We start from the raw sequence: 23,245 nt of genomic DNA on the forward strand, positions 1-23,245 counted from the left end.
AAAGGACCCAAACAAATGGCCTGAGACTTGTCGGGCGGCCTTGTCCCCTAACGCTAAACCTCAGAATCTAATCTGAGCGAGCAATCACTCACTTGCTGTTAATGTCATCATTTACTCCTGTCCGATAGCCGGCGCGCAGCAGCCACATATTGACTCACTCCTGCTTTAGGAATATGAAGTCCAGAGGCTGTCAGTTACACTCGTCAAGGAGCGTCAAGCAATCCATCATCGTCCCCGTCGGAAACCAGCATGAAAGTCATTAAAGAAAGAATTAATAGAAATTTATAAATAAAGACAATGTTGACTTTGCAGATTGAAAAGTTGATTGTTTGTTCAGTGTTTAAAGTGTTTAAAGCATTTAAAGCGGTTTCCATCAGTCAAGTTCTTGTCTTAAACCATTGAGCATGAAACCGACGTTAATGCTGCGATATCACTCAAGTGTCTGCTAAACGTGCCAGCAGGCGCATTATTCAAACTAATCTAATGTAAAATTCATAGGTATTTGTACTAATTATTATAGGAATGCATCAATGTCACTTTTTTAAAGGACAAGCATGGGTACTAAGCTTTAGCTACGAGCTAATACCGAGTACCAATATTGAATGACATAAAGCCAAATTTATACGCCAAATGCAAACGATATGCGATGGGTATGTGTTGCAGTGATCCACCAATGAGTGTCTGCGTCACTGATACATGCATCTAGAACAGCCTTAAAGGCTCCAGTATAATACTGCGTCTACAGTACCATCTATCTACGTAGCATCTATCTACGCACTGCCCTATTCGTACTGTAGCTAAAGGGACAGAGCTTGCTATGTGCTACGCACACAAACTCCAGCTCGCTGTTAATGAATTCTCAGTAATACTTTCGTCATATCTAGCATTGCATAGCATTGCTATGTAGCATATGTTGCATTGCTGGTGTGTGAGCTCAGAAACTCCTCACCTCAACACCTCAATCTGATGATGATGTCATCGTCAAGCTTGTAAAAAAGTCAAGTAACGAGGCCCTTATTGCGTTCAGGTGTGTTGCAACTAGGAGACGCCTAAAACATGCAGGACACCGGCCTGGACTTGGGGAACCCTGGCACATAGCATGTAGCATGTAGCACGGCTCGGAGTGAGATCCTCTTGGATCTACTGAGCAGTTAAACTAATTAGCGACATCGGGCTGACTCTGCTGGTCCAAATGTCTCTGCTGATTGAGTTGCTCTTGTTGTACGCACTGTCTTCCGCCTCCTCTGTCTTACGTTTGTCATTCTCATTTATATTAAAGAATCTCCAAACCGCTGACGTTGCTCCTTCTCTCTTGCATACCTGCCAGTGACTTTGTAGACGCACAACGTCAACGAATACTCGCTGGGTTATATCTGGAAGCTTTCACAAATACGAGTACTCTGCAGTATCGGACCTGATACACAGTAAATTCCCCAGTGTTAAATATGCAGTGTCAAAGTGCATTGACTCTATCAGAGTTATTACAACACCAGCTTGAGTAAAACGCCCCCCAGTGTTGGTGTCTATTTCCGGAGTTGAATGAGACAGTGTTAAAAGTATTCTGAAGAGAGTTAATTTGACACTGCAAAAGAGTAAATCAAGTGTAAAATTAACATCATTGAGAGCAGTGACGGGCAGTCAGGGGAGGCAGGGGAGGCAGGGTAGGCAGGGTAGGCAGTACCTAGCCAAGGCTGAATTGTTTAAGTTTGTGGTGTTTTACGATCTTGATTTTGTTACATTAACACTTTGCCAGCTGAAACGTAATGTAGCATCACGGAGCTGATCGCTGCAATGATTGTGTTGTGTTGTGATTTTGTTGCTTAGTTTGTGTAGTTAGATAGTTGATCTAGTTTAGTTTAGTTTATTATTTGTAAGATGGCAATCAGGAGGGAAGAGGGTTTTGTGTGTCATGTTGTCCTGCTGCCAGGGTATAAAAAAAAACAACCTCTGTTGATTGTATTTGGCATAAAGGCAAAAGCTCACTTTCATGTGACAATACTCCGCATCTCTTGCCACAATAAGAAATTGCCTTCTGAGTTGTCACTGATTGAGAGATACTTTCAGAAACATTGTCTAGTTAAATTAACACTGTGCAGTGTTGACAGCTTTTAGTGAGTGTTTTCACTGCAAGAGAGTAAACTGTCAACTCAGTAGAGTGTAACATCAAACCTTATCAGAGTTATTTGACAATGCAGTGTTAATGAGCAATTAAAAGTAACTCAATCAGAGCTGATTTATTACAACAGCAGAGTGAATTATCAACACGACTCAGAGTAATATTTACCTTCTCCAGAGTTAATAAACCTGGAGTGTTAAATATGAAGAACACTATACAGTGTTAGCCAGTGTTAATTTTTTACTCTATTTAGTGTTAATTTAACTCTAAAATTTTAACACATTGGAAAGAGTCAGTTATAAACACCGGTTCAGGTTCGGACCAAATAGACTCAGGAATAGTGCTAAATTTACTGTGAACCCGATACTGGTGCATTCCTCAATTATTGAATTAATTGCATTTCAAATCCTAAAACCCAGTAAACTACAGATGAGAGGCACTAAAGAAACATTTTAGAGACAAGATCAAATTCAGATGTACCACAAACATATTATCATGTGGAAGGCATTGCAGCTATCAATAAGCTTTGGGATGATCTTTCAACAAACCAGTTCATCCGATAACCAATATCAATATGTGTCCATAATCAAATAGCATCTTTCACCATCTACTGAATTCTAATACAGAATTTCATAAAAATGGTAAATAGAGTCTTGATCAGTGTGACAAAGTGAGGTCAGTGCAACCTTAATGAAGTCACTCCAAACGTTGTGGTTATGATGACTTGATTGGTCATACTGTATCAGCATCTCAGCTTTTTTTTTTTTATGTGGAGGGTCATAAAGTACAAAAGCCCAGAGAAAGATGATGAAGAAAATAAGACTCACATGCAAAGGTTAGACTGGCCTCCCGGCTGACGATGGTCCCGAAAGAGTTGGAGGCGAGGCACTGATACGTTCCAGCGTCTTGGTCTTTGTTCAGATGGCTGATCCGGAGGTTGCCTCCAGAAAGGCTGTAGTGAGATCCAGATTTGGGACTGACTTCTGTGCCGTTGAGTTTCCACCTGGAGAAACATTGTGTAATGGCAGAAAGGATCGGAGAAGCATTAGCATGTAAATGAACAATTGAAAGAGCATTTGGTGCAGGTGGAGGCGACGGATGGAAGTATTTCAGCGTGTGAGGGGAGGAGAACGTGACTTGTACTTTTGATTGTTTGTTTTTTTTGTTTGTTTTTTCAACGTGAGAGAAACAAAAGGTGGAGAGGGCCCAGAAATCATGCCCCCCAGCTTAGTGTTAATCTAAGCAGCACTGAACCACTGTGGTGCCAAGGACTTGACTCCCTGAGAATAGATAGCATTGCAGGCCATCCATCTTGCCAGACCAGAGTCACGCCGCATAAAAATCCTGCTTAATCATTATGGTGCCACAATTAAAACAAATGCCTGCAAGCTCGCCTTCACACTTGCACATTCTGGGCCCGTCCACATGATTATCATTGGTGTTAGGGGTGATCAACGAAGGGTATAATTCACTTAAAATGGCAACAGACTCTCCAATCGCTCCACACAGATGCACCTTATTAAAATAAATGCAGGTGGGAGGAAGATCAGTCATTTCTGAAACGAAAGCCATTACTTAGACGAACAAAAACAAACCCGAAAAGAGTATCGATGATGTATAACCACCGGAGCAATGAAAGTCTCTGCGCAGATAAACAAGCGTGAAAAGAGCATTTTATAATATTGTATTGGAAAATGGACGATCCAGATTTGATTAGGGCCCAGGGTGATTTGGGGGCTGATTATTTCTTCGAGGGAAAGTTCTAAATTTCCGTCTGCTTTGATTTTTTAATTTGCTCCGAATGATTTCAGGTTCAGCTGGGAAAACGACGCATTGTTTCTTTTGGAAACGAAAGCAGCTTTGAAGTGAAGAAAGGGGCTTTGCTAAAGCCCTTTTTGTAAAGCAGACAGAAGTTGTGCAAAGCTGTTTGCTGTACTGCTATCTTAACTCTCCTTGTTATGCCAATTTGGTACCTTTGAGAGCAAAATAACCTTTCAGAGAAAACAATGACAGCCCTTCTTGTGTTCTGTGTTGTTGTGGGATTTTCTCCTGCGAGCACATCTTTTATAGCATAATACAGCCTTTAAAATCGATGCTTTGTTGCAGAAAATTACCGACGCGCCTGTAGTCCTGTAGACGCATACGTGCATGGCTGTCACGTAGTAGTAAAGTTGGAAAGTTTTGTAAAGTGTGGAACGGATGTGGAAATCACGTTTGGGGTGCATTTGATTGATAAAGATGTTGAGTTTGGCTCAGGAGAGGCTCAAGAGAGGATTCATTTCATCGCTCATTTTTATTTCTGAAATGACAAAAACCAAAAATCCAGAACACTAAAAATGAAGTCACCAAGAGCACCAGGGGGGAAAAAAGGAAGATTCAATAAAAAGTTCTAAAACCAAAGAACACAGACACCTCATGCGAGCGTTATTCACAAGGAACACAGCAACACAGACAGACTGACAACCAAGAACACTCTATGTGTTCTGGTTGTCGGCCCGTTGTAAAGCACCTCCACCAGATGAAGACAATCACACACTGAGGCACAGGTGAAACACATCAGGGCACGGAGCAACAATCACACACTGAGGCACAGTTGAAACACATCAGGGCAGGGAGCAACAATCACACACTGAGGCACAGGTGAAACACATCAGGGCACGGAGCAACAATCACACACTGAGGCACAGTTGAAACACATCAGGGCACGGAGCAAGAATCAGATGCAAGGGGAGGGAAGTCAAGGAGCCTGAGATGAGAGACACAGGCCCTGCTTACAGTACATGTCATTTCAAATGAGATTGAATAGTTTTTGTGTTTTCATTTCAGAAAATCTTCACATCACAACATTCTAAAAATAACGTTTACATGGCAACAGCAGAAACACAGAAAAGCCATGTAGTTAGCATGCAAGGCTACGTGTCGGCTCTGTTGGTTGTTTTTGTAAAGAAACCACACTCACATGTGCAGAGAACAATATGCGTTAAACTATTACAATGGCGAGTACACTGAGATTCATTTGGGCAGATGACAAAATGGATGCTATTAGGGGTGACTCTCAACTCTAATATACCAATATGGAAAACTAGAATATGACCTGGGGATCATGCCACTCTGGAGGACGCCATTGTTGTTATTGTCCATTGACTCGCGCATGAGTAGACCAACTATTCAGCATGGCGGTGGTGTGTATGAGCAGTAGCAGCGCAGCCGCCAACAGAGCATTGTCAAAAAGTTCCACCTTGAGAGCTTTTTGCAAAAAGTTGCATTTTCAGTGACTCCGAAGATCACAGTCGTATGAACGACCACCCAAAATCCAAAAAAAGTTTTGCGTTTTCACTTGAACCTCAGAAAGAACATAGGAGACAAAACGTCTAACGACTAAAGACACACAACTGAATGGTGAAGTTTATGTTAAAAGAAAGTAGGATCGTTGGAGCTCTTTTGCTGGTTTGAGTCTTTTAGCAAATTGGGCCTTTTAGTCTTTATTTTCAACCTGAGCCTGTTTTGTTGTTTTCTCCAGAATCTGACCGCCTCCTTCACTTTAAAACCCTGCTTGTTAGGGACAATTCATGACTCATGATTGGAGAAGACTGTGTGTGACCTGTGAAGGGTGTAATCTAACCATTTTCATTAAAGTCCAATGTCCTAAAAGGGACAGAAGACGAACGGATCAATATTGGAAGCATCCTCCAATTGGAACTTTAACAAACTGCTAAAGTAATTTTTTTGAGGAAGGTTCAAGAATCTGTGAAATGTTTTAAAGGACAACATTGCAACTTTTGGGATAAAAACATTCAAATGTTTCAAAGCGCTCTATGCATGCAAAACCTGAAGACCCTCAGGCAGCACCGCATTTAAAACAGACGTGGTTATGAGGTGGAGTTCACTGCGAAGACTCAGGAACACTTCTGAACACCTTCTGAACAATCTTCATCACTGAATCAACAAATACCTGTATTTATTTTTTTTCTCATTAGCTGTTCAACAATATTTACCTGATTTCAAGCAACAAATGTGGCTTTCTACAGTCGTGTCTTTTGGAGGAAAGGCTTCGATCAACGGAGCAAACCAATTCCAAACCACACTGTGCACTTATTTCTACCCACAGAAGACTTTTGGCACTCAAACAGTTTCATGTTTCATTTTCTGTTTTACGAGGATGTGAATGCCAAGATATGATTTGCTCTAAATACAAACATGTTTGAAGAGGATGTTATTGGTTATTTTCGCGAATTGATCTTCTCAATGACTGTGCTCTTTTTCTGGTCCCTATTTTACACCAGCTATTGAGGTCTGTTTAATTTCATAGTTTTTTTTTGTCATCACATGAGTATCTAAGGACCTTTACAGATGTGGAGCGGTTTTCCAGAATTTGTTGTTTTGGTACATTCTTTTATGTGTCTGACTTCTGCACTGTGGTCACCATGTATGAAATAATTATAGCTGCGGATCAATCCATTATTATATTAGTTAATAATACATTTTAAACTTTGGTTAATTACTTTGTGTTTGTCTGGCCTGCTGGTGGGCTTAAAGCCAGGTTCAGGAAGACATAATGAATTTCTTAACTGAAATCCTTTAAATTAAGTTTTTCCAGTTCACTTCAAAACTACCAAACCTTAAATGTATGACTGAAAATCCATCCATCATCTATATCAGTTTAGCTGCTTTCAGATCATGTGACGTTTGATTAAGCCTCGACTTAGACCCAGTTTCTCAACATGTCATGTGAAAATGTCGAAACAATGTCGGTAGCATGCCAGGTCACAAGTTGGCGCTCGGGAATTTTCAACGAGTCTCATTTCCCCACAATTTCCGATGAGACGGAGTGGGAGCATTTGGAAATGTTTTGTTTCCTCCCGTTACCATGGAGACAGAATTGGGGCATTTTCAAAAAGCTCCACCTTGAGAGCCATTTGCAAAAAGTTGTGTTTTAAGTTGTTATAATGGACACCCAAAACACAATGACATTTAGAAATTTTTTCTTGAGAACATTGTTGTGTAACGGGACCTAAGAGAAAGAGACAGAGACAGACAACCGCACACATTCACAATCAGGCCCTCATTCACAGCGAGGGGCAGTTTAAGCTCACCAATCACTCTAACAGGCATGTTTTCTGACTGTGGCAGGAAGCTTCCACATGGGTGTATTCAGTAGTAAACCTTGTGAAACTGCTCCTTTAAAAAAGCCACATTGAAATGCTGTCTTTGCAAATGGTAAATGTGTTTAAATGATTTCCACACCGTGGCATTTATCCTCATGGTTTCCCACCTTTTCTGGAATCAGGGTTGTCTGAGTAGGAGATGATTACACAAAAGGCGGTGTCAGCCTGTGCTGCTTAGCCTCCTACCCGCCTCACAAACAGCAGGGTGGTGGGCCGGGACATGGCTGTGCTCACAAAGCGCCTCCGCAGATTTTCATTTTGTTTTTTTTTCCCTCCCCTATTCTTTTAATAGATGAAATGCGTGGCGCAGTGGTCTTTCATGGCCCCCTCTCTCCAGTTCGGTCACAAGTAAGCGTGCACTCTCAGGAGCCTTGTTACTTCGCTCAATGGACAAGAGGCTTCGGGGGGAGGCCGCCGCAGCAGCCGCAACAATCAGAAATCAACATAAATATTTCACAGGCAAGGAACACCTCGGATTCAAACTCCAAACCAGAGCGGAGGAGGGTGGGGGAGCTCGGACAGCAGCTCCCTCTGCTTTCAGAAAAGTATCCCATCGAGTATGAGAGCAGCCCCTTTCACTGGGGTAATTGCTCGGAGGGACCCGGCATTGTGCCCGGAGTGAAGCGCTTTAATCGGTGACGGCTTGAAAAACACCAAAATGTTGCAAAAGATTTTGCTCCTCAATCAGTTTGCTTTATCCATTTATCAAACGTTGGAGTGGACGGCTAATCGGGCTGGGAGAGTGTTTTGATTGCGAGTGAGTAATCACGTCCTGCATTGAGAAGAGGAGGAATCCGGCCGCCAAAATGTGAGACTATAAGTGTGCGAGGTGCTTAAACACAGAAGTAGTGGCACATAATTGCCGAGCCATTGTTCTGAGCCAATTAGATAACAGCCTTAAAGCCGACTGAAGCTCAACGTTTTGGTGAAACATGTTTCCTTAATTGAGCGCAGGAGCCATGCAGGAAGGCGGAGGCGGCGGCTCTGAATCTTCGCTGCGTATCCTCCGTGGGACACGTAGCAACAGATATCAGATGTGCGTGAACTAGATCATTTAATAATTCTATTTACAGTGATTTATGGTGGCAAGCAGGCCACAGCGGAGGCTCCATTTGTTAGGCACATGCTTTATCCAATCATGTAACAACAGGCCGTGTACACAGTGACATAATACCACACCATCTGGCTTATGAGGCTGCGAATGTGAGGCGGTCTGTTCCTTTTTTTTCTTAAGCCTGGTGCTTAAAGGTGTTTGAATAACACGCCTTTGTACTGAGGTTTTTGTTTATTTTGCGTGGCAGTTTGACTCTACGTGTGAAGAACCAAACTTCAAGGGTGTCGGGGAAGAAAATGTCACAAATCCATCCATCCATCCACCCATCTTCTATTCCCAGCTAAACACAGGGGAGCACAGAAAGATACAGGCAATTCAGTTCCACCGATTAACCTGTAATGCATGTTATTGAACTTTGGGAGAAAACAAACTCAGAAAGTCTTCAAGATGTCCGTACTTGAACCTCAGAAGTTTTCACTGAGAGGTACGACTGGCAACAACTCAAGGACAAGTACAAGTATGAGACCTAACCTTTAGCTCCATGCCAAGACCAAGTACCAATAGCATGACTTGTTAAATGCCACAAAGCCTAATTCATACTCCATATGCAAACGATATGCGAAGGCTATGCATTGCCGCGAACCAGCTCCGCACAGCCTCTGCATCAACAAATGCACCTCCAACAGCCTTATAGTCTTCAGTACACAATGGACAATGTGCAGATTGCAGTAGATTACAGACTGAGGGACCGAGCTCGCTGTTCATCAGTCATACTGTAATCATGAAACTCTTTAACATGAAGCATAGCTCTACATTACTGGATCCATAGAGCATCCTGACTAATACGAAACAAAGGGCTAACTCTGCTGGTGCAAATGTTTCTTGTGATGAAGTTACTGGTGTTGTACGAACTAGATTTCACCTCCTCTTGATATTTTGGCAGAACATAATGTACATTCTGTTTTACTTCTGTCATTGTCATTAATATTTAAGAATTTCTAAACTGCTGACATCGCTCCTCTTCTGTTGTGCACCTGCAGGTGACATTGCCAACGCATGGCGTCACGTAATACTCGCCCGGTTGTATCGGGCTGCTTTTTCCGAGTACAAGTACTCTGTGCAGTCTGGCACCTGATACCCAGTACTGGTATCGGTATAGGTGATTTCCTAACATCGTTAGGCCCAATACCTTTCCAGACTATTTACTCAGACTGGGGTTCCAGGTTTATAGTGGAAGACTACATTTCCAGCAGTGTTTGACAAACATGAAAAACTATCATAAATTAGTTCTGTGTATCGTCTTCACTATCTGATGGCAGGAATTGGGCAATATGATGCATATCACAGCACAGGAAGTGATAAATCACAACACTCTGATATACTGTAAGCAATATATTTAAGATATCATCTTAGGAGATTTGTGATAATATGGAAAACACGCACGCACGCACACACGCACACACTCACACACACATATAAAATAAGAACTCTTTCTAACCTAAACCTCCCCGAGTACAATGTTTAGTAAATAAAGGAAGCTGCCTTTAAAAAAGTAAAATCTCTCATTTCAAAGTAATCATGGAACTGGAGAGTCAGCCAATGTATGCTAGTAGCATTAACACACATAGCTAACAGGTGGGCAGTTGTGGGTGAAGGTGTGGAGATCTGAATTCCAGTTGTCTTGAAAAGACAAAGAATAGATACAGAATTATCATGAATTATTATAACTTTACTGGGTTTTTTGGTTTGTTGTTCTCAATCAAATTGTCACAGAATTTGCTGATAAGCAACTGTAACCATGGCGATAATCACCATAATTCAAATCTCACAGTGTTTTTAACAGGCTAATACAACGTCGTTAAGTGTAACATTGTGATTCTTTGGTGTGTTGAGTTTGTTAATACACCTGTGATAATAAATGTTTGGCATCAACCAAATATGGCCAACATGTTGCAGATACGGAATGTGAACATTTTTGCATCAGTGACCTCACCGTGCAAAATACAGGCTCTGTTTACAAAACAAGTGAACATGCATCTGGTTTCTTTCCCTTTGGATATATAGTAACCAATATAGCAATCAACATATACCAATATCGTAACCAAGTACTAATTTTCAGTGATCATTTTCTTACAAAGCAGATAAACCAACTGTCCATCTCTCTTTAGCTCATTATGAAGCAGTAGATTATATATTGAGAAGAAGTCATCCTCCTCTCATCCAGGACTGAACCGGTGTCAGATGGCCTGTCTGGTTTTAGCAACCTGGCACTGGCACCAGGAAGAGAAATTAATGAAATGAATAGAAAGTGCAGGGGAGCGGGGATGGAGGGGGGCTTCCAGATGGACAGACACAGAGATGAAACTTAACTTTTATCTGTGAAATTATTCTGATTCAGTGTAGCTCAAAGACGTGTTTGAAAGCACTCAGCAGACTGGCTGTAAGAAACAGGCTGACAGCTGTGTCATATTAATGCCTCTGATGAAAGGTGCAGCGGTGCATAGACGCAGGTACACGGATTCTACCTTTAGTGAGCTCGACACGGGCGAGGATTATGTGTCGGTGCGGGGTGAGCACAGCTCATCACTCTGCGAGAGGACAAAGACTGATTTTACAAATTTATTTGATACAAGGTGCAGTTTCTGCTGCCAGTGTTGGATTTTGTTCCTTTAACCTTGGAGTCGATGCCGCCTTCCACTCGACATAAGGACCCTGGTGAAGCAGCACAATAATCTGGAGAAAAGCACTTTCTTGAGGACAGTCAGGGAACAAATGTCCCTCCCCTCGCCCTTTCATAACCTGCAAGTTTCACTGCTTTACGGAGCATGGAAAAACACCTCTAAACTTTGCCTGCTTGCGATGACTGCTGTGGGAAAATGATGGAGCATGAGGACATTACACCAGCAGGGTTGATAGGCGGTTGAAAGGCGGTCTGAGTGCAGATGCAGAAATTGGCCGGACAAGAGGTTTAAAGAAATATACACAAATAAAGGCTTTGATATGAAAAAGTCAGCTAAATGTACTGAAGAGATCTTTTAGGACATAACTACTAATGAAGATTTTAGTTGTGTAAGCGAAACAGCACTCAAAGCTGTAAAAAAATAGTGTTAAATGAAAGAATCCTTCAATGGTTGGAAATTATAAGTTTGAAATATTCAACCACAAACTTTTGGATGGCAGGACTTGCTCATGTACTTACTTCCTTAACCCCATCGCTCCTGAGAGAAGCATAGGGCCTCCACAAAAATACACCACTCAGAACAATCTTGAGCTAATCTGGCAAACTGAGCCTGGAACTTTCAGTGGAATGAGAACTGAGTCAAACTGGGTCAAAATGGCGGGTCCAACCCTGGTCCTGAAGGCCCATGTAGTGCAAGTTTTTGGTATCACCCAATCTTTCCTAGAAGCTTGGTTACTACACAATCACCAGATGAACTGTGTTGAACCAGGGAGATAAACCCATTGAGAACTGGCGTTGTCTAAGAACAAGGTTGGACACCCCTGGATTAAATAAACCCCAAGAACCATTAGGCCAGTTGGAGGCCTTCTTTATGTGAAATGAAAACGCATCTTTTCAGCATTTTCGTTTCTGCCTTGCCAATCCACACGTTCAGCTCGGCATCCAGAGAGTGGTTGCTGGAGCCTCGGTATGTGAAATTTTCGTCGACCTCCAGGGTGTGGTCACCAATGGAAATTTGAGGAGGCCTGCTGATGTCTTGATCCATGAAGTTGGTCTTCTTCAGGCTAATATTCGGTGCAGGCATAATGATGGTTATTTTCCTGGTGTCGTCGACAATCAGGGGGTCGCCAGAAAGGCAACGCCACATCATTCTGACATTCATGGTAGCCAACTACAAGGCTGGTGTTTTATTTTTATTTTTGCCTGGTGCAGGGTTTATAGTCTGCTCTTCGGTTTTTACCCTAAGCTCCAAGCACCCATTGAAGCAGGCAGACTGTGGCTGGTCAACACCATACTGGCTGGGGGCCGCCCAGCTTGAGGCGGGTGGTGGTTGACCGGTGGAACGCAATGGTCCCTCCCACCATCGGAGACAGCCCGTGGCACCTGAGCTTACGCCAATCTGCTCTGGGCTTAAAACCCATAACTGCTGTCTCCCGTGTTGTTTCTGTCGCTGGGACAGCAACACTGGAGTGACCTTTCCAGGGCACATGCCTGGATGAAAGTTATAGAGACCCTGGGATGCCCAGATGTTTGAATTGAATTGAATCGAATTGAATCGAATTGAATCAAATCGAATCAAATTGAATCGAATCGAATCGAATCCTTATTTTGGTCCACTCAGAAAACTCTACTTGATGGTGAAGTAAATGTACAGAGCACCGTTGCTTGTTTCACCCACTTCCGGATCACCATCGTGGCAGCTCACCACTCCGACTTTCTAGGATTGGTTCAATGCGGAAAACTTTTAAGAATTTCCCTCTTGGAATTCTATATGTTGCAATCCCAAACAGGCTATATTCGTACATTTCATCCGATGCACACACAACCAGCTCACACTCACATACAAAACAGGTCTTAATAAGTACATGTATTCAACTTTTGATCTTCTAATCCCAAGACATGTACTAAGCAATGTGTATTTCATATATAGAGCCCCATACCTAATTGGCAAGGCATTGGGTAATCTATGATGTGTTAAATGTTGCAGATTAGGTCAACCAAACTGACTTTTCCTCCAACACCAGACATACATAATGCTCGAATATAACTGGTTCGATCACCCCCGGTCAATCTTTCACCTTTGCTCCTGCCATAATCGCCACCACCACTAGAGGTGATAATGAGGCATTTTCTTATATCGTCAGAAGAAATGGGGAACTGGTGTTTTATAAGACATTTTTAGATGATTTGCTTAAATGGTGATTTATTTTGATTGTATTATTGCATTTCACAGAGATATGGAGTAGAAAAGGTTTTTTATTTTGTAATCTTGCCGAGAAGAATGTAGGCATATTCACAAATTGCCTGCTACAGCAATGTGGTGGATTTTCTTATCATATACCAGTGCATGAGTTTATATCATCACACTCACTTGAGTAACTGCAATCTCATGTTTATGGCTCAGACTGCACATTTTCTCTCGTTTAAAAAAGAAAGTCCTTTGTTTCCCTTCATCCAGATTTAGTGCAGCCAGCGCCGAGCAGAAATCTTTTGCTCGTGGCATTTCATGTAAACACCTCAGCTCAAACTGCCACACTCTGCTGCCGTGTGACTTGCAATTAATGAACTTTGAGCATGATTTAGCTCTTGTTGTCTGCTGGTTGTGGTGCGTCTTTGGGAGGCGGCGGCGGCTCTGACAGGACCGCACAGCGACCTTGACGGGAAACAGCTGATTAGGTCATCCTTTAAGCTGGCTCAGCCCCAAGTATTAAATGTACCAATCCCTCCAAATCTCACCCCGGCAATTTCAGTGAGCAAACATGATTGATTTGAACTTTTACTCGCCAGAGAAACTGCAACACAACACAACACCCTCTCAATAGACTAATGGCCCATGTTCGTGGTGGGAAAAAAAAATAAACAGATGCTCTTTGAACTCCGCGGCTGGAGAACATGTTTGATTTGCTCGCATGTCGGGCTTAGCATGCATTCGTGAGCTCCCAGATAGACTACACACTACCAGCGGGGGGTTGAAGGGAAAATCTGCGCCGGGAAAATAGAATTCATGTAATGAGTTGCTATGATCCTGATCAGCTCAGGCTTGATTTGTGATGATGAACGAGCTGGAAACAACAGAGCCAAGACTCTTGTTGTTGCTGCATCAGGAGACAAACACACAGAGTGGGTTTATCCAGGATGGATGTGAGCCTGAATCTGAGGACGAGGGACGGCAGCGGATGCTCTGTCTGCTTTGGAGTGGTGAAGCACATTCGAAGAATACATTCCAAGTCCTCAAGATTTAATTCACTGTCGGAGGGGGCAACCTCTGGCTTTGTCAGATTAGAAACTTGCTGGTTTCTAGTTTTAGAACAGAGGTGTCATGTGGAGAGCGTGGATTAAACCGCCAGGGATCAAAAGAACAATATGCGATCTCAGTTGTAGGGTTCATCCTTTTGAATTTGTCACCGCCGGTTTGAGGAATCCATAATTCCGTAATGACATTGCATTCAGAGTATATTATCAAGAATTAGTCTGATTAAAAAACCCTGAACCTACTTGACAAGCCTTTTACCCATTTTACTCTCCATTCCTATTTTTATGTCAAATAGATAAAACTGCTCGACAAAAACAACTAAAAATACACATTTTGCGAGTCGAAATTATGAGCTCACACAAAAAATTGCGAGGCTTTCAAACAAGCGTAATTTGACAACTTTTATATCAGCCTGTTATTGAAAACATCAACTCAATCCACGTTTTTCAGGCAAAAAAGATATTGACCATCAAAGCACAGATATAAGATAGCCTCAGTGTTTCAGAGGTATGGAAAGGCTTTGGTTATGGATATTTTGTTGTTGTTTATCTCTGCAGCTTTAGAGCTTTGTTTCCTATGACTATATAATTTTTAGTGTAGGTATTGAAATATTGTCTGCTCTATTTTTATTTTTGATTGATTTACATGAGCCTGCAATATCCCAACGGACTCCATGTAAACTTGTGTACTTGCTATTTTGCTCAGGAGGAGTTCATGTTGACAGTTCCCCTGCAAACCTTATGAACGACCTTTGATCCTAACTAAAAGTAACTTTTATGTCTATAAATACCACTTAACCAAAGGCTATTGCTGTCCTTGTTGGGGACTTTTCAGTTGAGTGATTAGAGCTACTAGAATAAAAATAAAAACAATGTAAACTACCACGATCCAGTTCATCTCAATGATGGAACATGTTAAAAGGTAATGGCTCATTCGTGCATGCACTCCAAAAAATCAACTATGCAGTTTTTCAGTTTCCTTATCAGAAATGTGTTTGATTAACATGAGCATATTGAGTTTCTTGTTGTTAAATGGTTCATTCTAATACACCATGTTCAGATAATATGAATACATGGGATTCAATCTACTTGATTTGAATAGATGGAAATGTGTGACATGATTAAATTACATTAACTCAACAAATTATTTTTGTGTTTGTGGAAATGACTGAGAATATATTTTTTTTAAAGTCAAGTTTAAACTGCAACATTTTCAAGTGAAAATGGAAAAGTTTTGCGGCATTGTGAGGGTCTGTATAGACAACAATGATGCTCTGAGCAATTGAAACACAACTATTTGGAAACGGCTCCCAAGGTGTAACGTTTTGAAAACACCTCAACTCAGCGGAATAGGCAACTTTTCTGAGACATTGCTAACGTGCACGCGCTCCATGGCCATAATAAATAATTATTCTGCACATGCTCAGTAGAAACTACCAACAATGCTTCCCTCCAGTGTCATGACTAAATGATGAATAATAATGTTCTATACGTTCTTGTGTGTAGTTTCATAACAAAAACAACCAACAGCACCAACTTGTGGCCTGACATGCTAACTACACCGTCTACAGTGTTTCTTCCTTTACTGCAAAAACAGATATACTTTACAAAATGTTGCCATGTAAACAAGAAACCTTTCAGAATCAAAAATGCTAAAATGTTGTTGCGTGAAGGTTTTAACCACAGAAACTTATCAAACGCATGGTGACAGCTATATGATTGAACTATGAGTGTATAAAGATACTTTCTAACACTTTGATGAAGCCATATGGGTTCATGTCTTTGAGCAAAAATGTGTTTTATATTTTGCTGATAAGGAGTCACAGATCAGCTGAGTGTTTCTTCAGGATTCCCACTTGTTCATCTTGTATAACACTCTGTCTTGTGGTCACTTTAAAAAGAAGAAAAAAAAATAGTCTGGGTCTTTGAATCCCAGTAAGCCGGCTGTCAGGCTGCAGTACCACCCAGACTACAAACCATAAGATTTAAAGGCAACAGTATCATGTCCATGCCTGCTGCAGTTATGTCTACCTTTGAATTTGTCCACATATTGAGTACATTCATTTTTTTTCAAGTAAAACCTTAGAATGTATATGAAATAAGACAAGACATTTTTTGGGGGGGGTCATATTTTCTAGGTCATCATGAGTGACGATACCATCCAATATTGTGATCAGAGATCTGTGCATCCCTCCCAACCTTCCATCCATCTTCACTTCTCACTTTATTTGTGTTAGTTTGGTGGTTTCAATCAAAACTGATTGAAACTAATAATACAGCTTGAGTAATTTCTGTCTTTCCTCAGAAATCCAACTGATCTTCACCCAGTTTGGGCTTGAAGTTGGTTTTCCATTAGCTGGTGTGCCTTCCGATGACCTTAATCTACAGGGTGAGATTGAAGCAGACTTCAACACTGGACAGTGGGTAGTGAAGCTAAATGATGGTCTCTGATCACAATCATTGATGGGGATACGCTCAGGGAGAAACCTGAAACCTTCATATTTCTTGATGTCTGGACTGAATCCTTTGAATTTAAATACTATTATGAGTGGTATTTCATTTCATATCAGCATTACATTGTTTGCACATAATTTCTTGCTCATATTTCTTGAACACGGAGGAGATATTGTGGACAGTAATGAACTTCTTCTCAGGTTTCAGTCACTTTTCAGATTTTAGAGTTGGGTTCACCCCGGAACATTTGATGAGTTTTAAGCTGACCTTAGCATTTTTGTTGCGTTTAGGAATGGCTGTTTTTCTTTTTTTTTTAATTGGGAAAAAAAAGGAAAAAAGGACGGAAAAAAAGATAAAGGAAAAAAAAAAAAAAAAAGAGAAATGGTTGCTTTAAAGAAACCAATTCAACTAACATGCCTGTCGTGGGATTATTTGAGGAATCTGGAGCATCCTGTTCCCTCTTATTGTGATCCAGAAAAAACAGAGACATTTGCCACTGGTAGCTTGTCTAAAATCACAGAGGGAATTTGTCAATGGCACACAGAGTAGCAGGATTTATGAAAAATGACTGCCATCGCAGGCTCACCGGTAGAGAGGAGGCGGGCTTCCCTGGGCTTCGCAGCTGAACACCACCTCCCTGTTCTTCTCCACCGTCTCCACAGGGTACACAATGCTGCCGGGCTGCTTGGTGAAGACGGGACTCTGCAGGACACTGCTCTCTGTAAGGGAACAACAATGGCTGGCTATAAATTCACATTCGGGTTTGCACGGCAACCAATTAGCCGACAGTTTGATGCAGCTTTAAGTCTTTTGTGGGGCAGGAAAAAAAAAAGACAACACACACAAGCAGACCAAACATATCAATTTGACCTGGCTGTCACGACTCTGTGGTGCACCGGAGAGTGATTGGAAGCGAGACGTGTCTTCAGCAACTATTTAGGCGGTAATAGGATATAGAAGCTGATTTATGTCAAACGATGTCTGGGGTAAAAATGCCTTCATTCACTACCGTCAACTGCGTATTATTTCTTTATTTTTTTGCCCTGAGATGTTGGGGATTGTGTGTCCATGCAGAGGTGTAATTGCTAGTCTCATGTTGTTAGTGCTCCTTTTGTTGTCAATGACACACCAGAAGTCTCGGTTACTCCATTAAAGATGGCCCTTAGTGCTCCCTGCGCGTGGCTCTGCAAAGCCGCCGCTTTGTCGCGGATTAATTCGCAAGCAGAATGCGTTGGATTCCTCCCGTATCCGATTATTAGTCGGCTCATTATTTCGTGGAGGAGCCTTTTCTTTGAGAGTGGATGCTTTTATCCAAGTGAAAAGAGACATGCTTGTTGAATTTTCTTTAAAGAAATCTGCACTCACTCATCAAAGAAAATGATTTTTTTTTTCTTTAATAAGCGTGTTTCTCTTCTGAAGTCTGAGCTGATTCCAACTGAAAATATTTAATCTGAACTGCAGTAAAGATGGTACTGGGAGGAACATTTAAAAAAAATGTTTTAATTTGTACATAATGGCACTACAAGAAACGTAAGTGGGGGTAAGAGTTTATGTCTGCTTGGTTGAATTAATAATAAGCAAGACAACAAGGTGCTTTTAAAAAACTAAAAGAACAACCAAAGATTAATGGGAGCATTATTGTAGCTAAACTATTCGTCAGACGTATGTGGAGTTGTCTGTCTGTATCTGAATCTGTGTTCGAAGTCAGATTTCTCAATGTGCAAAAGAATTTGTCAATGCAAACTGGAATCTGTAAAAGCAGTCTCAAATTATTTTATATAGCTTAGTATAATGTATCAGTTAGCAAAATGTGTTCAAGGACAATAATCCTAAAAACATTCTTCAAAGCATTTCTTTTTAGGTTTTTCAGTCGCACTAAAACTATTTTGGATGTATTAATGCCATTGGGGAAAGGGCTCTTATTCCACGTTGACCAATCGTATTTCTAGGATGCAGAGGTGTGGCCACATTACGGCTCACCAAGAAGCTGATTGGGGTCGAGGGTCTTGCTCAGGGATACACAGTGGTGACGGGTCAGCTGTGGGATGATACCCTTCAAACTCCTGATCCAAAGTCCGCTTCTCTGCCTCTAAGGCACTCTAGTCATCCAATGTGAGCAGTTTGAGTTTCAGTGTTTTGCTCAAGGACACTTCAACACTTTGCGATCAAAGGACGACCACTCTACCAACCCAGCCACGGCCGGCCCAGCAACTCCTCAGTCACCCTGGCATATGTAGATAACTGAACTAATATACGAGCGGTGCTGCTGTGCATGCTCTCAATCGCTTCAATTCAAAGAGACGTACATGAAAATGAAGATAGCAGCTGTTTTCAATCAGGAACAAGCCCAGTGACAGAGGAGTTCCACTATTTACAGCAGGTGGCGAGAAGATGCAACAACATCTGTAGATTATTTTACTTCCTCTTGTGTTGAGAGTGATGCTGATGGCAATAAACCTCTGATGAAGAGTTTCTTTGTCATCAGAGCAGAAATGGAATGTAAGAACTGCACCGTCTGCTGCATGCAAGGTTAATTTTGTCAGGCTTTATGGGGAGGAAAAAAAAGAAAAAGAAAACAGGTGGTGGGGGCAAAAATTTGTGAGGCTGAACTGTAATGTGGCCGTACCCTTAGAGCAGGAAATATAAAACCTGGACGTGGTTTAATCACCACATCCATCTGGTGGCAGCTGCACTGGTGTGATCTCCAGGTGAATTCACACGGTGGAAAAAGAAATTAAAACTTATGCTGCAGGAGTGTGTGACGAGATACCGTTGGCATCAGAGGAAATCTTAAAGTCTCACATCAGAGCTGCAACACCCTTTTTTGTTCCCCTTCATCCCTGAGAACGTTTGAATGTCCTTGTCCTGAATGCAAACTAAATCTTCAATTACCCTCCAGGGAGAACAAAAACTAAGCTTATCGTAATTATTCAAAGATATTACTACATGGAGTCCATGACTTACTTGAGAAATGGTGCCCGAGACTTTTCAAATTCCCCTCACTACCACTGTAAAAATGTGAAAAGAGACTCTGTGTTTGGACAGTCGTGGCGCAATCAGGAAATCTGGCATTGTCTAATGGCAGGTCAAACAAGATTCAGGCCCAACCTCCAGCAGAAGATGACAAGAGACTGCTGATGTGACTGTGCTGTGGGTAACGAGCTCTCCAGTATTCACACAGACTGCAGCAAGGAGCTGAATCATCGTCCAAAAGTCTGGGACTCAGATGCCAGATGATAGCATTAATATATTATCAGGAAGTCAAGTACTTTTCTTTTTTTCTTCGCTCTTTGCCCTTCCCACTTCCTTATTGAGTTTCCAGACTTGTCCAAGTGGGGCAGAGTGTGGTCTCAAGAAGCCGTTTCTCCACCAAGCCTTTACAGCACTAATGAGCCCGAGCTGGGAGAGGTGGCAGAGAATTTAAGGTAATGACAGCGTTTAATGTTAAGTCTAAACTGGATGCAAAAGGCAAAGAATGCTCCCTGGGTGAAATAAGACGAGCCTGCGCATCAGGCAACACGTCAAACGCATCAAAAAGGGACAATACAGGAAGATTCCACCCTCTGAAAGATGAACATTTCTCATTCGGTAGTCGTCACCACACACACATAAAGGACATTTTCAGGTTCAAACTGTTGCCGTGCAAACATGGAATTTTTCAGATACGAAAACGACGCATTTTCATTTGAAATGTTATCGTGCAAATGCAGCCTCAGTCTCGTCCAGATCTGTGAACGACACGTTATGTCTAAATGAGAGTACCTGTATGAATGAAGCAAAAATGAAAATGGGTTCAAAGGTTCAAGACCCACTAAAGCTACATAATCTGTATTTAATGTCAGAAATCAGTTTAGGCATATATAATCAGTGTTGCCAGTTAGCTTGAAAAAATAATATGATTACTAATTACTAGTTACACCTTTAAAAGTAACTTAGTTACTTTTAAAAAGTAAGTAAGTTAGATTTTGTTACTTTCTAGTTGCTTTCAGCAGCTCCACCCCCATCGTCTCAACTAGACTCACTGCCTGGCGTCCTGTATGGAGCTCGATCCAGGTCAAAAGGTTTGTTCATTTGAAAAACAAATGTGAATCTGAATGTTCAAGGTTTGACCTTCAATTTTGAAAAATTAAAAACACTGTATTCAAAATTTAGATAAGTGTATGAAAAGTTTTTTCACCTTACATATTATTTTGGTTCAGCTCTAGAATTCTTTTGATAAAATCCTTTATTTTCATTTTCCACTCTTAAATATATTTTTTTAGATGTAGGTGTTATTTTTTCAGTTGCAGTTTTATTGTTTTCAGATTAGGATCTTATTTTTTTCACATTCAATTCACGTGGAAAAAAAAATTAAACTTGAATCATCTTGTCTATTTATTTATTTGCACTACCTGCTCTATGGGTCCTTTTAATTGCCCCCTGTGGACATATAAAGTCTTTCATTGATTGATTGACTGATTGTTTTTTTGTTTTTTTAAAGGGGCGGGGCTTCCTACCAATATATCTCATTACTGAGCAAAAATACAAAAATAGTGTACCAGCTCTGCAGTGTCATTGATGCAATGATAAGGTTCAGTGATTATGTCGGTTGGTTCTGATTCGTTTGTGTTACTTGAACGCACCGCTTGAGCGAGTTGGCCTGTGATTGGCTGAGAGTGGAGAAGGGGGCGGGTCAGGCGAGTGTGCGGAGACTGCATGCACTGTGTGTGTGTGTGTGTGTGTGTGTGTGTGTGTGTGTGTGTGTGTGTGTGTGTGTGTGTGTGTGTGTGTGTGTGTGTGTGTGTGTGTGTGTGTGTGTGTGTGTGTCCGTTTGGAGGAGAACGAAGGAGTGACCTGGTGTAAAGCGGCTTTACAGACAAGAAACTCGTCTTTCTTACTAACGTCCTGCGGGACGCTGCAAAAATAACGCACAGTGACTTGGAGAAGTAACTTTAATCTGATTACTTGTTTGGAATGCGTTAGTGTAAAAAGTAGTCATATGAGAGCGTTTCTGGCATCACTGTATATAATGATCTCAAAATATTTACTTGGATGTTTTAACCCAGGTTTTTGATGTGCTTTACTCACTAATTCCAAATTACTTTAGGATCTGTGTTATTATCGAACTGGCCTTTGATTTAATTCTCAAACAAAAATAGGAACAATTATTCAAGATATTACACAAAACACTATAATTAAACCTCCCAGACTATCAGATAACATTGATTACTAATAGTTCTTTCACTTTTGATGACAATTTCTGGTTATCACATTTATTCTGAGCACACTGACTCTGATGATGGAGAATAACAAATTATTTGCTGCGGATAATAACTTATATAAGCCACAGACTTTGCTAATTTCTTATATCCATGCATGAATGCTTGCTGGGTTAAGGCCGATTCCTACTCCATAAGAACAAGACAAATGTTCGGCAGTGTGGGGTCCTGCCGAACAAAACAACGTCATTTCCTTCGGCCAGCTCCCTCTGGCCGAAGAAATTTGTTTTGGCTGTGCCAACCGCCCTGGCCGAACTATGTGGGAGCCGCACTGCCGTGTGCTGTGCATGCGAGTTCCAGTTCGCTCATGACTATCAGTCATATTTTAATCATATTTAGCTTGTAACATCGCTACTGTACGAGCGCCGACAAGTGCAGGCTTTTACATGATGCACCTGAACGCATCACGAACAGCTGTCAGCTGCTGTAGTTAAAACCGGACCAACATGGCGCTCTGACAAAAACTCTCTTTTATTACTGAAAAAGTTCAGAGAATTGTATTTCTGAAAACACTGGAGGCGAGAAATAAACTGTGCAGTTGAAATGTTTAAACGCCGCATCACAGACGTGTGGCTGCTGCGAGGGGGCGTGGCCTCCGAGTTCGACAGCTTCTTATCGGAGTATGAACAGTCCGGGCGAAAAAGCTTTTTTTTCAGCAGCTGGCTGACGTCACTGCCGAATTTTCTTCTTGTTCTTATGGGTTCAAAAAGGGAGTATGCAGGGGCCATTAGAGTCCACATTCCTTGATTTTCCAAATGAGGAACTTCAGCTGGACCACATTAAGTCGTCTTTACTGCATTAAAAAACTTCCTAGAAAGAACTCGGGAGGTTTTTCTTCACACCAACAAGATGACGTGATGTGATTGCAGTAGATTTGTGTAAGGTACCTTAATAATATGAATCTTCCATCCCGTCACATCTCAAATACACTTTGGTAAGATTCAGATCTGTGATGGCAGGACCGTTTGGGATCGGTTAACTCAACGTGGTTCAGAGACGATAGGCTAACATGTGATGGGAGCTGTGATGTGGCTCTGAAAGCCTCCATTAGAAGACAGGTACATGGAGGTCATACACAGATAGAGACTGTCAGCACTCATGTCCTGGAAGGTTGTGTTGGTCAAATGAAACTCATTTGCTAAGAGGTTCAAAATGTGCCTAAAAAATACCTTCCATTGCATTTGAGGACTACATCCACCAGCTGGTGACAGCAGGATGGGTACTTTTATTATCCTTACAGCAGATGTGGAGCCTAAAATCCAAAAT

General features: G+C 41.5%; 1 protein-coding gene across 1 annotated transcript in view; it reads right to left on the minus strand.

The window, feature by feature from the left end:
- The window catches only part of cntn4 (contactin 4), a 261,996-nt gene that overhangs the window by 162,554 nt on the left and 76,197 nt on the right, over positions 1–23,245 (minus strand). Inside the window, exons 3-4 of the mRNA XM_080460691.1 lie at positions 17,308–17,440; positions 2,944–3,119 (exon numbers count right to left, since the gene is read on the minus strand). Coding sequence (XP_080316817.1) covers positions 2,944–3,119; positions 17,308–17,440 — 309 coding nt within the window. The remainder of the gene's footprint in view (positions 1–2,943; positions 3,120–17,307; positions 17,441–23,245) is intronic.

This window comes from Lipophrys pholis (assembly GCF_963383615.2).
Source record: "Lipophrys pholis genome assembly, chromosome: 4".
NCBI classification, from domain to species: Eukaryota; Metazoa; Chordata; class Actinopteri; order Blenniiformes; family Blenniidae; genus Lipophrys; species Lipophrys pholis.